This window comes from Buceros rhinoceros, unplaced genomic scaffold (assembly GCF_000710305.1).
Source record: "Buceros rhinoceros silvestris isolate BGI_N320 unplaced genomic scaffold, ASM71030v1 scaffold8715, whole genome shotgun sequence".
Taxonomy (NCBI): Eukaryota; Metazoa; Chordata; class Aves; order Bucerotiformes; family Bucerotidae; genus Buceros; species Buceros rhinoceros.
In genome coordinates this window covers 22,095-40,359 of record NW_010414566.1, presented here as the reverse complement: position 1 = coordinate 40,359, position 18,265 = coordinate 22,095, and the positions used below count along the sequence as shown (strand labels likewise).

The 18,265-nt window shown below is 37.8% G+C and overlaps 1 protein-coding gene across 3 annotated transcripts in view; it reads left to right on the top strand.

Annotated features, from left to right (window-relative positions):
• Positions 1–18,265, top strand: part of GREB1 (growth regulation by estrogen in breast cancer 1) — a 54,767-nt gene that overhangs the window by 17,285 nt on the left and 19,217 nt on the right. Inside the window, exons 7-22 of one of the 3 annotated variants that reach the window (XM_010137133.1) lie at positions 1,168–1,290; positions 2,173–2,310; positions 2,486–2,671; positions 3,263–3,613; positions 4,319–4,447; positions 5,956–6,081; positions 6,605–6,718; positions 6,809–6,989; positions 8,819–9,011; positions 9,617–9,753; positions 11,095–11,434; positions 12,795–12,910; positions 13,462–13,661; positions 14,821–14,827; positions 15,455–15,579; positions 17,791–18,265. In XM_010137133.1, the coding sequence (XP_010135435.1) occupies positions 1,168–1,290; positions 2,173–2,310; positions 2,486–2,671; positions 3,263–3,613; positions 4,319–4,447; positions 5,956–6,081; positions 6,605–6,718; positions 6,809–6,989; positions 8,819–9,011; positions 9,617–9,753; positions 11,095–11,434; positions 12,795–12,910; positions 13,462–13,661; positions 14,821–14,827; positions 15,455–15,579; positions 17,791–18,265 (2,941 nt within the window). Of the gene's footprint in view, positions 1–1,167; positions 1,291–2,172; positions 2,311–2,485; positions 2,672–3,262; positions 3,614–4,318; positions 4,448–5,955; positions 6,082–6,520; positions 6,719–6,808; positions 6,990–8,818; positions 9,012–9,616; positions 9,754–11,094; positions 11,435–12,794; positions 12,911–13,461; positions 13,662–14,820; positions 14,828–15,454; positions 15,580–17,745 lie in introns of all 3 variants that reach the window. The other 2 variants (XM_010137132.1, XM_010137131.1) reach the window with 2 other exon arrangements.

Genomic DNA, 18,265 nt, shown 5'->3' with positions numbered 1-18,265 from the left:
GAAAGAGTACGGAATTTTAAAACGAAATGTCTTCGTATTGCTCTAAGCACCTTGTGACTTTTGTCACATTATGCCACTAACCTGAATGAAAGGTTGAGTAGAACAAATGACTAAATACTGCCCTCATGTGATAAAAGTTCAAAGGACAGAGTCATGTTTGAAAACCTATACCTAAGGTTCTACAAGTGAACAAGTTTATTCTAGATTTGAAGACTTAAGGTTTATTTTTAATTTTAACATCTTTTGCAATGTTAACGCCCTTTTTTTAATATATTATTTTTACTCTGTCTGGAATTTTATGTGGGACTAACCATTCTGCCAGGAGATACAGCCCAGCCAGTGTGAAGTAGTGTTATGACCTCTGCATAGCTAATGTCCAGAAATAGAAATAGGTTAGTCCTGTAAGATGCTGAGCGATTCCTGGAGGATCGTTGACTCTCAATAATTAGAAATACTTGATATTAGTGGAAGCTTATCATTCTAGGAGTGCACAAGAAGATTCAAGATAATAATGGAAGAAAATTCAAGAAATAAATCCTGAGGAGCTCCTAGAAAAAGTGTGGGAAAGTTACATTTTTACAGACAAAGGTGTTGGAGCCACATGTAGATAGGAAGAAAGTGCAGAAGTAATTTGCTAGGATTCAATATGGAACGACATAATGACAAAGATGCTAACCAGCAAGAAGTGGCAGAAGTCCTGTAAATGGAAAAACTGTTGAAAACAAATCAGATCTGTGTTAATGTTACCATGAAACCCTTGAGAATTTTATTTTGCAATAAGGTACATGAAACACTGTGTCACGTGTATGGAAATAAAAGGAACAAAATTCCCACAGTGTTGACTTCAAAAATATTACCACTTATAATCATTCTTAGTGCATGTCTCAGTCTGACTATGTTATTCTTAGTTGAGAGTAAACATTGGTATAAAGTAAGTGGAGTGTACCTAGATAATTAAGAGTTCTCTGCACTGGAAAGTTCCCAGAAATTTAAGCAGGACATAGCAAAGTAAAATAAAAAACATAAAAAATCATTATATTCCTAGAGTTGACCCTGTCTACCACAGTACTTAATGTACACATTCAATCTATCAAAACATTGAATTACAGTACACGGAACTGAATACATTTTATTCTAATAATTTTCTGAAATATTATTTTTATTCAGGCACTTTAACAAATTCAGGACCTCCAAAAAAGCGCCATAAAGGTTGGTCACCAGAATCTCCATCATCTACTGAAACTTGGAACTTGCAACTTAACCCACAGGCTCCAAACAGAATTAAAAATGGTAAGCTATACCCAAGGTAATGATAATGTTTGTTTCATTATTCAGAAAATAATGGGGAAAAAGAGGCAATATTTTACAGATAAATGCAGATTTGTATTACAGTTTTGAAAGGTATTTAATCCTTGCATGCTCACCTACGTTTATGTGCTTCATTTCCATTGATTTCTTTTTGAGGCTTTAAGCTTTACTCTCATTAGGATTAAGTCATTGAGTCATTATTAATAAATGCCAACAGGTGCCTCTGTCCATCTTTAGACACAGAAACACCTTTAGGATATTAAAATTCGTGTCGTAACTCAGGTCAAGATACCATCCGTTGTTTCAGTTATTTATCACAGTGTTCTTGGCACTTGGATTTTATAGTCTAGATACAGACTAGTGTGACGTGCTCTGAAATAAACCCACTTCCCTTATAGTACTTTCTTTTAATGTGCTATTGTTTACATTAAAATTACCATAAAGGAGTTACGATTGAGCAAATTTTGAATCCTAATTTTTTCTTCCTTGCTGTAGCAAGAAAACCTGTGTAGAATCAGTGAAGCTAAATATATCATAGAGAACACACAAGTCATAAGTATTTGTGCATTGATATCACATAAGTCTCTTTATTCTTGCATTCATACCTGGAACTGTTTGTTTATAAACATTTCAAAATCTCTAGATGTATGCGTGATGTTCAAGATTGCAACAATATAATTAATCCTTCAAGAAAGTTAGCATAATAGTATGGGTTCTAGTAACAGCTTGTGAAATGTGTGATGTAACCATAAAAAACATTTAATACCGATACCAAATCATGGGTATGAGATGACGTTGAATAACTTTTCTTTGAGGAAATCATTATTAGACCTGACTCCAGTAATAATATGTCTAAAATCTTAGATGGAGGAAGCTTCTCATCTTTACCACATTCTGCTTTGGTGGGGCCAGTGTCATCTCCCATGGTGGGCTCAGGAGAACCGGTCTCAGTTCCTGACAACTTGCTGAAAATCTGTAAAGCAAAGCCAGTTATTTTTAAAGGTAAAAAGCCCAACCTCCCAACAAGGCCTTAAATCTTTTTTTTATAAGAGGTGTAAACACTGCTAAGCACTGCTAAAGCTGCCCATTTTAAAAGATTTGCTATGAAAGCTGTTTAATGCATACATGAGAAATTATGAAACTAATGTGATGTGTACAAACACTGTTTATTCTGTAGGTCACGGAAACTTCCCATATCTTTGTGGGAACATTAATGATGTGATAGTGAGTCCTTTGTTGTACACCTGTTACAGAAATTCACAGTCTTTATCTAGAGCATATGAACAATACGGAGCCTCCACGATGCAGCCTATTTCAGAGGAAATGCAGCTCTTACTGACTGTCTACTACCTTGTTCAACTAGGTAAGATTATTTTACATCCAGACAGACAGCTATGAATATCTTACATGCTGGCAAATGAGAACATGAATACTGAGGCAGGACAATATTAAATATCAGTCTTAGGACATGTGATATAAAACAATTTCATTCATGGTAATGAAACAAAACTAAATAATTAGTTCTTAAAGACCAGACAGACTGAAATATAATAATGTCCTATAAGCTTCTTCTATAATGTGGAGATCACAGCAACTAAAGTTAAAAAAAGGAAAAGAGCTGTAATTCACTGCTCTTGCGTACAGTGTGTGGTTTAGAAGTTGCATTATGCTGAGACAGGTTTCACTCAACCTGTTACATTTTTCTACTTAATGATACTCAGGTCCCAATTAGGGCAGCTTCACATTAAAGCTTTACTCAGCTTTAATGAGTGTCACAAAGGCACCTAAAAATGAAAAATTTGGTTCACATCTGCAAAAGACAATAGAGTTTTGCATACATAAATCTGAAACTTGATAATCTATAACAAAAGTACATATTTTGAAAAAAAAATTGGTTTTAACTCTCCAGTTTGGTTTAATTGTTTCATAATACTTTCATCTTAATTTTTTTTAGCCTCAGACCAGGTTCCTTTGATTGAGGATTTGGAACAAATATTCATGCGTTCGTGGCGGGAATCACACCTGTCTGAAATTCGTCAGTACCAACAGGCCATTCCACAGACCTTTCCTCAAGTGTCCAGCCAGATCACACCAGTGACTTCAGCCCAGCTTCCCTGGCTGGCAGGCCTCGCAGCTAGCTCCTGTAATGATAGTGTCCATATCATTGAGTGCAGCTACTCTCTGGCCGAAGGGCTTTCAGAAATGTTTAAGCTACTCATTGAGGGAAAATTAGTAAAGACAAACTATGTGGTGATCATATGTGCCAGTAGAAATCGAGCCATTGATTCCTGCATTGTGATAACAGGTAAGATCCCAAGGGTGAATCTCCTGGAAAATCAGAGGAATTCAATGGTATGAGGAGTTTGGAGTTTTAAGACGCTGCCTCAGTAAGCAGAGCTTTGATCAACAAGTAATGGGTTTTGATGAACCCAAGCTGATGTTGCTCAGTTGGGTCTCTCTCCAGCAAATCACATTCTGTCTGTGTTACCTGTTTTTCTCACTGAGGCATCCCAGCCAACACTACTATAAACAAAGAATAGTGAGTTACAGCACACACTGCATAAAGCTCTCCTGCTCTGTGTGGCCGGGATATTACTGCAAGCAGAGTGCTGAACATTTTCTTAGCTTCTAAAAGATGGTCTTTCAATGTCGTTCCCTTCGACAACCTGTTGAAGGCTATGCTGGTAACTAAATAAATTATTTGAATATCTATTCAAAGATTCATTATGAGTGTAAGGTAATTGACAATTCCTTCAACTATTTATATGGTCTTTTTATACACTATCAAAAAATATTTCCTAAACTGGGAAAGAAACACAAAGAATTACAAAACGTGAATCTATCTTACAGGAATCTGGTGCATACCCGTATAGAAGAGAGAAAAGACTCATCTCTGTAATTTTTGTGTGTGTGTTATTCACTTAGACAGACGGATAGTACTTTTGTTATGACTTAGACTGTTCTTAACTTTAGTTTGAAGTGCTTTCAAAATTACTTTTTTGTCTTTCAGGAAAGTATCAGGCAAGAGTTCTGTCTGAGAGCATGCTCACTCCTTCAGACTACCAAAAAGAAGTTAACTATCAGCTGGTCACAGGGAAAGTGGAAACTCTGGGTTCCTTCTTTAGCACACTCTGCCCAGGTACCTAACACATTATAAGGAGGCATATTTCCAAGTCCCTGAAACTTTTAAGTCAGGGAAAATAGCTGTGCTCATCACATTTCCAGAAGCAAGACATTATTAGAAATCTATAAAAAAAGCATAAGAAAGTTGTGAAAGTATGTTTGAAATGAAATTCCTCCTAAAAGTGTCAGTTTCTAAAATCCCTCAACTCCATACAAATATGACAGCAAATAGCTAAGCATATTATTCTTAGCTAGGCAAATCCTTTCATTTACTGTGCAAGTCCATATCCATATGAATGCATAAATTCTGTCACCCTAAGCACAGAATTCATTTAGACTGTGACAGTTATTTTATCAAAGGTAGGATTTGCCCTTTCAATTTACCATACTGTGAACTTGATCATGAGGCATGGGAAAGAGGAAAATTTTAGAAAGCCATGGTTACTTGATCACTTTTTAACTGAGAATACTGAGGATTACTACAGGCAGTATTATATTGGGACAGATCCAGCCACATGGAAAGTTAAACCAATCACACAACTAGAGCAAATGCAGCTTATTTGTCAGGGTTAATGGGTTGTCACAGTCCCCTTTGCCATTTGCGGCATGTCAGTAAATCTGTACGTAGATCACGAGCCCTTCTGGATGTGCCATAATATTTTGAGTGGTCACTTAAGAGACGTTTGTTTTCCTTGAGCTATCACGTAGTTATGATAGTGTTTCTGCTCTTCGTATTTTCAAAGTATGGTTCTGACAATCACTTTTGCTGTTATTTGGGCAGAACAAGTGAGTATCCCCAAAACCGATGCCATCTATATCTACTGGATTGCACTTCACGGACAGACCCTGCTTTTCTGAGTTCAGTGTAGAAGTGTTCAACCATCTTTTCAACTGCTAAGAAAATACTAAATACTCAGGACAGGCATATCGTATTCTCTGCATAGCTTTCATCTGTAAGTAGGGCCCCTGCTGAATAGAATAGGATATATTTGTAGATATACATAATTCCATAAAACATACCTTGCTTGCTTCAGCATTGTGTGTAGCTACAAAACTCATATTTCTCTTTCAGCTTTGTAGGGAACTTTTCTTTCTGTCTCTCAAAAATGTTAAAGATTGAAAAATTATTATCAGATTTTCCACAGCTTCTTGTAATCCTTGGTAGTGAACAGTATAGCTCCACAGACTGAATATAAACTAAGCCATTTCATATCTTTTTTGTTGCTGATTTGCATGAGGGCCGTGAAGCTAGTTTTCTACTGCTCTCCATAAATGCCCTAGCTAATGGTCTGCAGAGCTGGTCTCTCGTTCCCTATCCTGATTTGCATTTTATTAGTGATATGCTGTAAAAACAGATGCAATAGAAAATAACGAGAGGGTTACTGTGTAAAACAGCCAAGAAGCCAAGAGCAGGATAACTAGCTAATATATATATAGCTCTTTAAGATCTACAAAACAAAATCACTATGAAGTGCAGCTCTTAATAACATGGATGTTTGTTCCACTATTCCTTCAATTTGACAGAGGGTGACATTGATCTTTTGCTGGAGAAATTTTATCAGGAAAACCAAGGGCACATCTCTTCATCGCTTTCTGCTTCAGTGAATAAACTAACACCACTGAATGGCACTGGAACAGCTGCATGTGCAAGTAAGTAAGGAGGATTTTCTAAAGAGGTGATAGAGTAGGCTACTTGAGATGACTTCTCTGGGTGTGCAGTTAGATCCATCAGGGCAAAGTCCTAGGCTCTTGAAAGCAAAAGTGCTGAGGCAAACAGCAGCTCATGTCATGGGATATTCCAAATTACACTGACGGATGCTCTGCTTCAGTCCAATGGGTATTGTAGTCTTACTGCTGTGGTAGCAGAACACTATTGCACAAGTTCACTTTCAGCTCTTGGACATTCAAGAGACTTTTAGGACCAAAAGTGCATTCTTTGCATATTCCATATAGATTTTAATAAATTGGAATTCCTGTTCATAAGCAAAGTACCTTAAAGAGTAGATCAGTCATTCTTTGCCAGACTCTAACATTTTGTGTTAGATTAGACTTTGGTCATATATCTAAACAGAATTTTGCCTTTTTCCAGGTTATGAGATTGAACGACATCAGATTCGTCCATTCCAGCTAGCAGTGGCTCAGAAATTGCTGTCTCATATTTGCTCAATTGCTGACTCCAGCACTCAAAATCTTGATTTGGGTTCCTTTGAGAAAATTGATTTCTTGATTTGTGTTCCACCCTCCGAAGTCACTTACCAGCAGACTTTGTTTCATCTCTGGCACTCAGGTGCTCATTAGTTAGCTTTAGTTTAGATTTACAGAACATTGTTAAATGCATTTGTATCTGGAAATACTGACATTTATTTCATTTCTTCAGGTATCTTATTAGAACTTGGATTAGAAAAGGAACATCTTACAAAGCAGAGGGTGGAACAGTATGTTATGAAACTAGATGCAGAGGCCCAGATTAAATTCAAAGTCTTTTTACAAAACTCTATGCAGAATCCACATACGCTGTTTGTCCTAATCCATGATCATGCACATTGGGATCTAATGAGGTAAGAAAACTGTAACTTGTTTTAGAGTAATTATTATTGTTTGCATTAGCTCTCAAGATCAGATTTCTGATTTATCCCTTCCTTCATCTTTGCATCTTCCTGCTAACTCGATCTTCCCATGCATCGAATAAACATGTTTTCTTTTAAGGTCCTTCATGACTTATTCTTATCCTACTTATTATATTATGCCTCAGTGGGACATTTCAGCTTTTCTTGCTCACCATTCTTATCTTCTTTCAGTCACAGCTATTGGGTTTTTGGCTGTTTGTCATTTGTTCAAAGGAAAGCTTCCTGTGTAAGTACACAGAGCGCATTATCCTCTGTCAGTGTCCTCTGGGCTGTAAAACGTGCAAAGCCCCTCCACAGTGAGTAGACAACTATTAAGCCAACACTGCTGTTTATTTTTTTAACTGATTGGAAATTTTCCAGTACAATGTTTTTTCTACCTAGAATCACTGATGAGTAAGAATTGAAAGCTTTTCTGTATATGCACAGTAGTATCAGGGAAGCGAGGAGGTTTCTGTCCAATGTTTACCAAGTTCCCCATCAGCTCACCTGCGTAACTGATTTCTTCTCTCACAGAGCCCTGTGCCCTTGGCTTCTCAACAATCTGCTTGCAGAGAAGTTGGGCTACTTTTGCTTTCTGGTTTCTGAGGCACTGTGGAACTTGAATTCCAGAATTCTAAATTCCAGAAACACCAGCATTTTCCAAATTTGGGTGTGCAGTAGTGTTTCTGAAAAAAAAAAAACAACTATGGAACTTGCTTGTGAATGAAATGACGAGGTCTTGTCTTTCACACTGGTTAAGAATGATAATTTTCACCAAAATTTTGTTTTTGCATGTGAGGGTTTCCTGTTCAACTCCTCTGTATCTTAGGAACTTACATGACCTGTAAGCTGTAACACAGTTGTAACAGCTTTTAAAGCATTTATTCATATAACATCCTTGAGGGGTAGGGGAGTATCTGTATGGCTGCTTAACTCTGTTTTTTTTCCTCTTCTCTAATAAAGATATGTAAGTGACAAGTATTTAAGTGACTATTCTGTACAGTAAGATTTATGCCACCTGACCGAAGTGAGTTAAATGAGGTGCCTAGAACTGCAGTGTAATTGCCTGGGATTGCCCACATAGTCACAACAGAGACACGGGCATCTCTGAGGGCTGACTTAGACCATGAGTGAGCATAACCAGTTACTGGAGTTACTTATATCTCTCTTCTGGTAACAGAAGCAGCTTGCAGTGACTAGTCACTACAGGTAAATGCCAAAAATAAAATACCATGAATTTGTACCGAAGTCTTACACTGGAGCAAGGAATTGACTGTAGGTGTTCCATGATACTGGCATTTGCCCTAACAATAACTGTTCTCCTCTTTCATAATAACACTATCACAGGTAGTTTCCCTCTGTTTTCCATCATATTGACTTACTGTCTGTCATTTTCTATCCTGATTTTTGTAGGCAAGAATTCCATTTTCTTAAGGGCATCACTAACAATATGCCCAAAGTTACTACAGGACTATGTGTCTATTGGTAACTGCCAAAACAGCTTCCTTCCATCCTTCATCTGTCATATTCAAGTAGCTGTAAAGGACTGGTAATTTGCTAGCTAGGGAGCTTATCCAATTACAGACATTTTCAGCTATAGTGAAATTATTTGCGATTCTTTTCCCATCTTTCTATGTCACAAAAGCAGGGGAAAGAATAGAAAAATAAGTTCCTTGTACATGTTTAACTTCAATATCACATACAGGTTAAAGGTATTCCGCTGACACAAACATTCCTTTGTGCTGATCATTTTGGAGAATTTTGGATTTCTTTTTTTGCAGTGCTGTGCATAGCCTTTATCCTCAAACAGAACTGTCTACAGGACTTGTTGATAGACTGTTGAACTGTAGGGAAGTGAAAGAGGCGCCAAATATTGTGACACTCCATGTGACTTCCTTTCCCTATGCGCTGCAGACACAGCATACTCATATCAGCCCTTACAATGAGATCCACTGGCCTTCTTCATACAGCAATGTAAGATGGATGATTTGAGGTGCTTTTGTGAGCTTTTCATATGTTATTTTACATTTGCATACTTGACAAAACTGTGGAGGCCCCATGCCTTTTGTAATCAAGAATGAAGTTTGCATGGCGTATTTTTCTTGTTCAGTCTGTGGCAAGTTCCTTTTCCCTTTGTTTATACTGTCATTCCTTGATTTTCTTCTTTATTCCTTTTATCTCCTCTATAAGTTGTAGTAGCACTGCTAAAGATCTTTGAGCTACATAAATGGAAACCATACAAAAATCTGTCTCTAGTGCATTATTGCATAAATCCATGTATCCATTTTCATCATACATGTGCATATTTATTCCAAATATAGCTGTTCTATCTGTATATATGTATATGTGGAGAAAGAGAAAGAGAGACAGAAAGGAACGAGGAAAAGTTGAGTCAAGCTTCTGTTCAGAAAACAATTAAATCTGTTTCTTTCTCTCTTTGTTTTATTATATCTGAGTAGATGTATGCTTATTAGAAAATGCAGTTGCAAATATACCAGATAACAATCAGTGGTGAATCAATTGTAAATTAATAACTGACAGACTTTGCCTTTATATTTTTATTGCTTCATGTGCTTTAGGATGTAGATTTATACCATGAAAACAAGAAATATTTTGGTCTGTCAGAATTCATTGAGTCTACTCTCTCTGGACATAGTATTCCACTGCTCCGGTATGACAGCTCTTTTGAAGCAATGGTCATGGCTTTGGGAAAGAGGTACGGTACCCTCTTTTGTTTAACACAGGAAATGTAGGAGGTGCACTCTAGTAACTTGAGTTACTAGCCAGAGCTGTTGTTCTGTTTTTGTTTTTGTTTTGCTGTCCCACAGATCAGCTGTGCATGCAAGGGCATTTCACTCATTCTTATTTTCTCCTTCCATCTTTTTTGTATGTATTTGGCCTTTAATCTAATCAGTCTAGGCTGCCTCTTGCTATGAGCATGCACTCTGTTTAGCCCAATTTAGAGTGTGTTCTTGTTGTGACCAGTAGCTACTTCTATTTATAATAATCTAACGTTGCATCATCATGTAATTTCAAATGTATTATTAGTTTTGTCCAGTGTTATCACTTACTGACCCTCGCTGATTTTGATGTACAGAATTTGTGTCTCCTGCTCTTGGACCAAAAAGAGAAGTAGATGTTTCACTGTAGTTTGTATGCTCAAATCAGTGATGAATACTTGAGAGCATCCTCAGAGCTTGAAAATACATCATCTGTTTTTCTTGGTCACTATGGAGCAAGTGTAGAATCACTGCGAAAGAGTAGAGATGCATTACAGGCATGCATGCAGCTATGGATGAGTCTTTGGGATCTGTAAGAAAATAGAACAGGACAAGTAAAATCTTGTGAATTTATATTACCAACTGGGAGGCTGGGCACATCCACACTTAACTGCTGGGCCTTGCTATGGTGTGCTTTGGAGCACACATATCATATACCAGGCACTTTTCTGAGTAAGCCACAGTTCCTCTTTTTATTGTGCATCTGGGTTCCATTTCTGTCCTAGAGTACTGGAAGTTGTTGCATATCCATGTCTCTCCCTTCCAATATATTGGGGATTGAGACAGCATGTACCTGGGCTTGGGAACTTGGAGTGCTCATTGGATGCTGCATATGTATTCAGTCCTCTGGGAAACAACAGGAAGTTGGTTCAGGGCTTCAACAAGAAAACAAGCACCCCACACTCCCTCCTGCACTTTAATAATAACACGTAATGAATACTGTTCTCATTGATAGGAGAATATTGTTTTGATTGATGATATTACTGATTATCTTAGCAAATATTCTGTGATAAATTTTGTAACAGCAGTAAAGTCTTGGTAACTTGATGTAACCTTACAGACTACTTGATTAGTAAATCTGTACTAAGAAATGGAGAGACAATATTGATTCTGATTGTGAAATGATGCCTTGCAAAGACTATCTGGCTGCAATTTGGTGAGATTCAGTTGTATATTAGATATGCAAGAGCAAATCCTGGCTTTACTATATCTTGTAAAAATCAGCTTTTTCACTTTAGCCTTTAATACTTCATTATTTAATTCATCATTTATTTCAGGTTCCCCAGATTACACAGTGCAGTGATAAGGACTTTTGTCCTCATACAACATTACTCTGCAGCAATGATGGCAGTGTGTGGACTTTCTCAAATGAAGAATTACACCTCAGTTGAAACTCTGGAAATCACCCAAAACCTAATAAACTCTTCAAGACAATGTCCTAGTGGTCATGGCCTCATGGTAGTGTTGAGAATTCCGTGTACTCCGCTGGCTGCAGTGGCATACGAACGTCTGTATAACGTAAGGGAAAGGCTAGCCCTTGAAGATAACTTTGAAATAATCCTGGGAAATCCTAATTCTGGAATCACAATAGGGAAGCACTTTGTGGAGCAACTCAAGGTAACTTGCAGAATGACATATTCTGGGAAGCTTCATTAGATAAGTAGGTAGGGGAACATTACTGGTGAGAGTTATGGCCATAAGATGAAATATGGGTCTTACTAGTAAAATAAAAACTACCATAAGGAGCATGACTTTTATCTTTTAGACATACTGTCTGTGACACCTTTACTATCCTACCTCTGGTTAATACTCAGGGGAATATCAGCTAATATGGCTAGAACTTGACTTCCAGCAGCAAACCTCCCAAATGGTTGAACTGCTTTTATCTTCAGGGACCATGAGCAATAAGGAAGAAAGCCAAATAACATTGTAACAGTTTTAGCAGAATCTTCTCACCAAATCATCATAGTGCAAAAAGATTTTAACCAGTGACTAGCTGAGAGTTATATTATTCTTGTCACCAGCAGGTGGCATGAAGGCACCAAATCAGTGATTCTAGTTAGGGCTCCTAGGTCACTCTCGTGTTCACAGCTCAGGACCTCATGCTTTGTGGACCACGTGTTAGTTTATCCATTAATTTATATCCTTTAGGTCCAGAGTCGTGGGTCATCTGTTTAACAAAAGCCTCTGATACACCGTTGCTTTTCATAAAATTAACATCATCTGATATCCAAAGCAAAAATGTGTTTACATTTTTGGATGGTGTAATGTATAGAGGGTACACTCCATACTGTGTCTGATTCAATACATGTTAGATAAAGTCATTTGAGATCCAGGGCCTAATGCTGATCTCATTCTGCTATAAAATAGGCATAACTTATTCTTAAAAAATAGTATTAGTCCTGGTTACCTTGTCTGACATGCATGATAGTGGCACATGTATGAAGGTCAGAGGCTGAGTTGTCATACTGTTGATCCTACTGTGTACTCCTTATCTGCACATCAGTCTTCCAGCAAAAAGGGCTGACTGGTGTGACTAAAGCAGTATAGCCTGATGCTAAACATTAAAACGATAGATCTAGCTATCAGACTTCTCATGAAGCTATCAGGAAAACCGATAGCCTTGTGGGAGAGCAGAAGACTTCTGAGGGTAGCATCCATTCATTACCTGCCACAAGAAGCAACTCTCTGTACTCTTCTCTCCCCCAAAGCTCCTACTCAGCTTTACTGTGCATTGTACCATATTTATACTGACAGAATCTCCTCGTATTTACAGCAGGCAGATTGCTACCTGTAATGCTCTAGGAGATGTGCAGTCTACCTCTGTTGAAATTGGATCTGCTCTGTGGCTTCCCTTGGGAGAACATCCAACCACTGTACAAAATGATTCATATAATGGCTGATAAAAGGATATATTTCTGTATTTTTTTATTTGTGCCATATGGATACGCCCAACAGTGTTTCCTACCTTATACAGGTCTGGCAGAAAATTGAAGATGTAGATTGGAAGCCACAGACCTATTTGGAATTGGAAGGTTTGCCTTGTATATTGATATTTAGTGGTATGGATCCACAGGGAGAGTCTTTGCCACGGTAAGATCCACTATTTTCTCAGTGGCAGTTTTTTACCCATGGCTTACCAAATGGTTAAAGCTGAGAGTTGTCCCAGTTTAGAGGAGAGAATAAGAGTATGTAAACAAAAAAAAAAAAGTAGTATAGCTACTTTAGATCCCTTAAAGGTAGCTGAGACATCTGCATGATGCTTGCATATGTTTACAGGATGTGTGGAGAGATCAGTGCCTTCTGGAATGGCCACTGGAAGCCAGACAGGATGTTCTGAGGCACTAAATGCTTTTGTATGTTCAACTGGATCACATTCTGTGTGTTAGGCTTAGAACCCGAATGATGATTCTTTTTCTTTTGCTGATGCTGATGTTCAGTGCACTAGATTAAACTGCATAACTGGATTAAGAAAAACTTTATGCACCACAGTGGTAAACTTAAGCACAAAAGATACACTGTCTTCTATCTTACTTGTAGTTCAAGCAGATCATGAAAAATTTCCCCTTTGGCTGTGTTTGTAAAAGAAATAAGGGAGTAGATTACAGTGAATTTTGATACTAGCCCCCCTTGTTTCTCTCCAGATCACTGAGATACTGTGACCTACGTTTAATAAATTCATCTTCTTTGGTAAGGACAACCTTGGAGCAAGAACTTGGTTTGGCAGCATACTTTGTGAGCTCAGAAAGTCACACAGAGAAAGCAGTTGTGAATGATGTGTTAGAAAGTGACCCAGAGAAACTAAGCAGCACTGATAATGAAGATGAAGAAATAGCGATGGAAGGTATTATTAGTAGTGATAATAAAAGAAGCTGTAAAATGATTGAGTTGTGTTAGAAAAAGCAGAATTGTATGGATACTCGCTCAGTAAAGGTTTCTGGAGTCAGCATTACTGAGTGAGCTCTGCTCTTCAGTTTCGCTTCATCTCCTTGAACCTGTGTTTTCTCACCCTCCCTGCCTAGGACTGCTGTTGCCACAGCATTTTAATCTCTTGCAGTCCTGCTTCTGCATCTGTTCTCTTTCTCTGTTTTTTGCCTCCCTTCTCTTCCCTCCCTCTGTAGCTCCTTTGTCCTATATGTTCTGGCAGCTGCAAAGTGGGGCTCAAGTGGGTACATCCATTCACGCTCACTGTTCGCAGTGCTGTACTGTGTTGCCTTCCTGGAGCAGGGAAGAGTGTGCTTTGGTGTCTGGGAAGTAGTGACCCAATGCCCTCCCTCACAGCAGGGGCAACTCCACCTAAACTGTCCCTGACCAATGCTACCAAGCCTGTGCTTACGTGCTGCCAAGATTACTCCCAAGAAAAATAGCTGTATAAAGTAAAGCTGAGTAGTCTCTAGGTTATAAGGTATTAGAAATATGGCTAGAAAAGATATCTGAATGTAGTAATTCTGAGTACTCCTTGAAAATACTCATGAATTCAAATTGACAGTGTAGAGTTGGTGAGTTTGTAATTTCTCAAGAGAGCAATTAAGAACAAATAAATGTGTAAACAAACAGTAGTAATTTACCCAGGAACTGTTGGGGGCGTGGGGGGGTGTTTAAGTGATAGCTGATGGGTGTTATCAATTATCAAATTCTTTACATTTTTTCTTTACTGTGCCTTTTAATTGTGGAAAACTAGGGATTTATATCCCATAGGTTATTTAAATCTCAAACTGCTTGCCTTCGTTTCTTTTTCCATACTGTGAGGGGAAGGGACCTTGTTATTGTTCACCTATTAAATTCTTACTCATTGATAATAAGGATAGCAGAACAAAAATATATACTTCAATCAAATATGTACTTTTCCTAGAGTAGTAAAATACCTGATATCATACTCAGACTACAATAGATGCCTACTTTGGATGTGATGAGTACTTCTGTCCATTTAGATGAAGTACACTGAGACTGTATGTGATCTGAGTCAAATGGGCACCTAAAGTGTTGGGCATCTAAATTATAAGGCTGCTTTCCTAATCCATGAAGTACAGTATGCTTCTCCAGAGTCCAATTCAGAACACCTGAGACAGACTTACAGTCCAAGTTTTCTGCTCGCAGTGCAGCAGTCTGGCTTTATCATGGTAAAACTGTACAGAAACAAGCATTTTAACTTAGAGACGTAAGCTAAGAACCTCAAGTTAATATCCTTGGTGGCCATCCAAATGTGGATTTTCATCATCAAAAGCTGACATATAATCTGGCCATAAAGCTGTAATGCATGGGGTAGGAGGTAATTTCATAATGTACTGACAAAATAGAGCTTGTTGCCTGTTGGTTTTCCTGACCCTGGATTAGAGAGGAAAGTAAGACATGGATAGACAGAAAAAACATGGTTGAGAAGCCTAGAAATTACCAGCTCCTGGCTACAGCATTGATTTTGTGAAGCTATTGCAGATTGGCATAGTGAGATTAGACTGTAGGCTGATCAAATATTGGATGGTAGGAAAAGATACTCTAAATACTGAAAACAGTGTCAGAATGAGGACGAAACCCCCACAAACTCTTGTGTACTTTCCCCTGCTTTGACAATGTAGCTGCACCTTCTTACTGGCTTATCTAAGTTACATTTTGGTTTTTGTTTTCCCTTGCTACTATTCATGAAACAGGTTCTACTTCAGAAAAGAGAAGTCCTATGAAAAGAGAAAGATCTCATTCTCATGATTCTGCATCTTCATCTCTCTCTTCAAAAGCTTCTGGTAAGATCTTAAGCTCATCTCTATTAAGTTACATTAGAACATAAAAGAGACCTTTTATTCAGTTTACCAGATAAATAACAAAAGATACAAATCAATATGGTTTTGGTAAGGCCTATTTTAACGGGATCACTAAAGATAACTAAAAATAAAGTATCAGACTTCTGAAATATAAGAAATGAGATCTTTTCTTGCTTAAAAAATAATCATAGGTTGGGGGTAGCTAAACCAGGCACTACGTTAATATGTGCCACTGAGGTATGAATCCTCAGTTAGTACTGTGATGGCTGCATGTGTTCGCTGAAGCTATGACAATTTATGAAAAAGAAAATGTGCTTCACACTTAAAAAAAAGAATCTTCTGAATATCTGTAGGAGAAAAAGCAAGCTCATTGTCATTGGTAATTTTACCTTTTTGGTTTTTCTCTGGAATGTTCACTCATTAATTTTTCACTGTTTGAAAGCTCTTTTGGAGATGGATATTTTTTTAAATCTTTGGTTCCTTTTTAATCTGCAAACTTATGTATAAAGCATTAGGCAATATTAAGAGCTTTCCAGCTCCTTTGTCTGACAGATTTCTTTGCATGCTTTCTCTGCAGGTAATGTTAAGATGAGAGTTGAATAAAATCGGGTAATATAACTAGTACCCAGATGTTGCAACCTCATGCAGCTTTTTAAAACTTTTTTTGTCACTGATAGTAAATTCTTGTTGTTCTAATTGTTGTTTTCAACATGGTGACATGCATATTTGGCCCTTGATTTCTCTTCTACAGGCACAGTGGTGGGTACAAAAGAAAAAAAAAAGCTTGAAAACATTTGGATAAGCTTCATTAACACACTAATTTTCAAAGTTTTTTTTTTTTTTTGCTGTGGCTTTGTGGCCTCAATTTGCCTGTGGTTAAAGTTGATTTCTCTTCTACAGGCACAGTGGTGGGTACAAAAGAAAAAAAAAGCTTGAAAACATTTGGATAAGCTTCATTAACACACTAATTTTCAAAGTTTTTTTTTTTTTTGCTGTGGCTTTGTGGCCTCAATTTGCCTGTGGTTAAAGAAATATTTTTCTTTTTTTTTTTGTTTGCTTTTTTTGTTTTGTTTTGTTTTTGTTGATATGTGCTCTTGAATACTGGTATTCTGAAGGATGTTAAACTCATTTTACTTTAAACCATTCATACTGCCAGCAATATTTTTGTATTTATTGCTAATGTCCTTCACTGGCTACTTTAGGTTAATACGCAGCTAGAGTGTATCTTACTATTTCTTGAGACCAAGAGAAACTACAGAATTTTATTAGTTCAAAATAGGCGTGGGGGGTATTTGAGAACAAGGACTGTTGTTTTCACCATGAGAGGAAAGCTGGTTTTATTCATGTTCAGCTTCAGACAGAAATTCTTAGTACCATGTGGAGACTGATTCCTAAACCAGTTCTTAGTCTGTTCTGAAGTCTGTGAAGTATTTCATCTCCTCTTTGGAATTACTAAGCATTAAAGATGCTCAGAACCATGTAAAATGAGGACTTAAACTTTCCAGAAATCTTATTAAGAATATATCAGGTAAAATTACACCACTTTCAGAAAATCAGCAAGTAGCTGTGGGGCATATCCACAGCACATGTTCAAGGCCAACTTCTGGGAGTTCAGTATGTGCCCCGAGCTGACCAAAAGCTCTATGAATGCATTAATGCATTATGTAGCACCAGAGAGCTAGGTTTTGTTAGATCAGACTAAGTGCTGCAGTGATGCTGACACATGAGTGTCAGATCAGAGCTGACTCAGAGGACTGTTTCTAGATGTCAGTCTGTGTAGACATTTCTGTAGTCCAATAGGTTAAGAGCCTGTAATGCTTATTTTCTTACACTCTTTGAAACAATGGTTTCAGTAATTTTGTATTTGTCGTGAGTGATGAAAGCATCTGATGAACACTTTAAGCAAGGAATGGATGAGGGAAGTAGAGAACAGTACAAACACTGACATCTTTCCTATGCACTTTAGTACTTTAAAAGCCACGTTCTGCACTGAGAGGAATACTCCAAACTAGTCCCACTATGACTTCCTGTACAAGAAAGGTAAAAGCAAGAACAAGAGTGGGATTACAGTGTTTGACAGATACTCTTATCTAAATGACTTTGTTTTTGCTGTTTAACTATGGCATTGACTAGCAGAGATAGTTGCACTGTGTTGAAATACAGATTTTGTTTTAGTTACAGCATTCTGCAGTGAGTCATCTCCTCCTGTAACAGCAGCAGGAGATACAACGAAACCCCCCCACCAAATCCTAAGCAACAGCACTGAAGAAACCACAAATAACTATGAAAGGCAGAAGCAGAAAGTAGACAAGGGGGCACAAACAACAATCAGCAAACACTTGCCATCGGTATCTGAACAGCTGGATACGAAACAAAACATAAAAAGTGTCCAAATTTCCATCACTTCATCATCCTCCTCACCTTTCTCTTCCTCTTCTTCCTCCTCTGCACCTACTCACAACTCCTTCATCCTACAGACCTCTCAATGCCCTATGGCCAAAGCATCAAAACAGCCTCCCATAGTTTTCCTGCCCAAACTGGTTTATGACATTATTACTTCTACGGACAGCAGTGGGCTCCCCAAATCATCTTCTCTCTTGCCTTATCATTCTGTTACGTGGGCAAGTTCTTTTCGTCCTCTTATGAGTAAGATGATGACTTGCACAGAGCAGTCTCTATACTACCGCCAATGGAC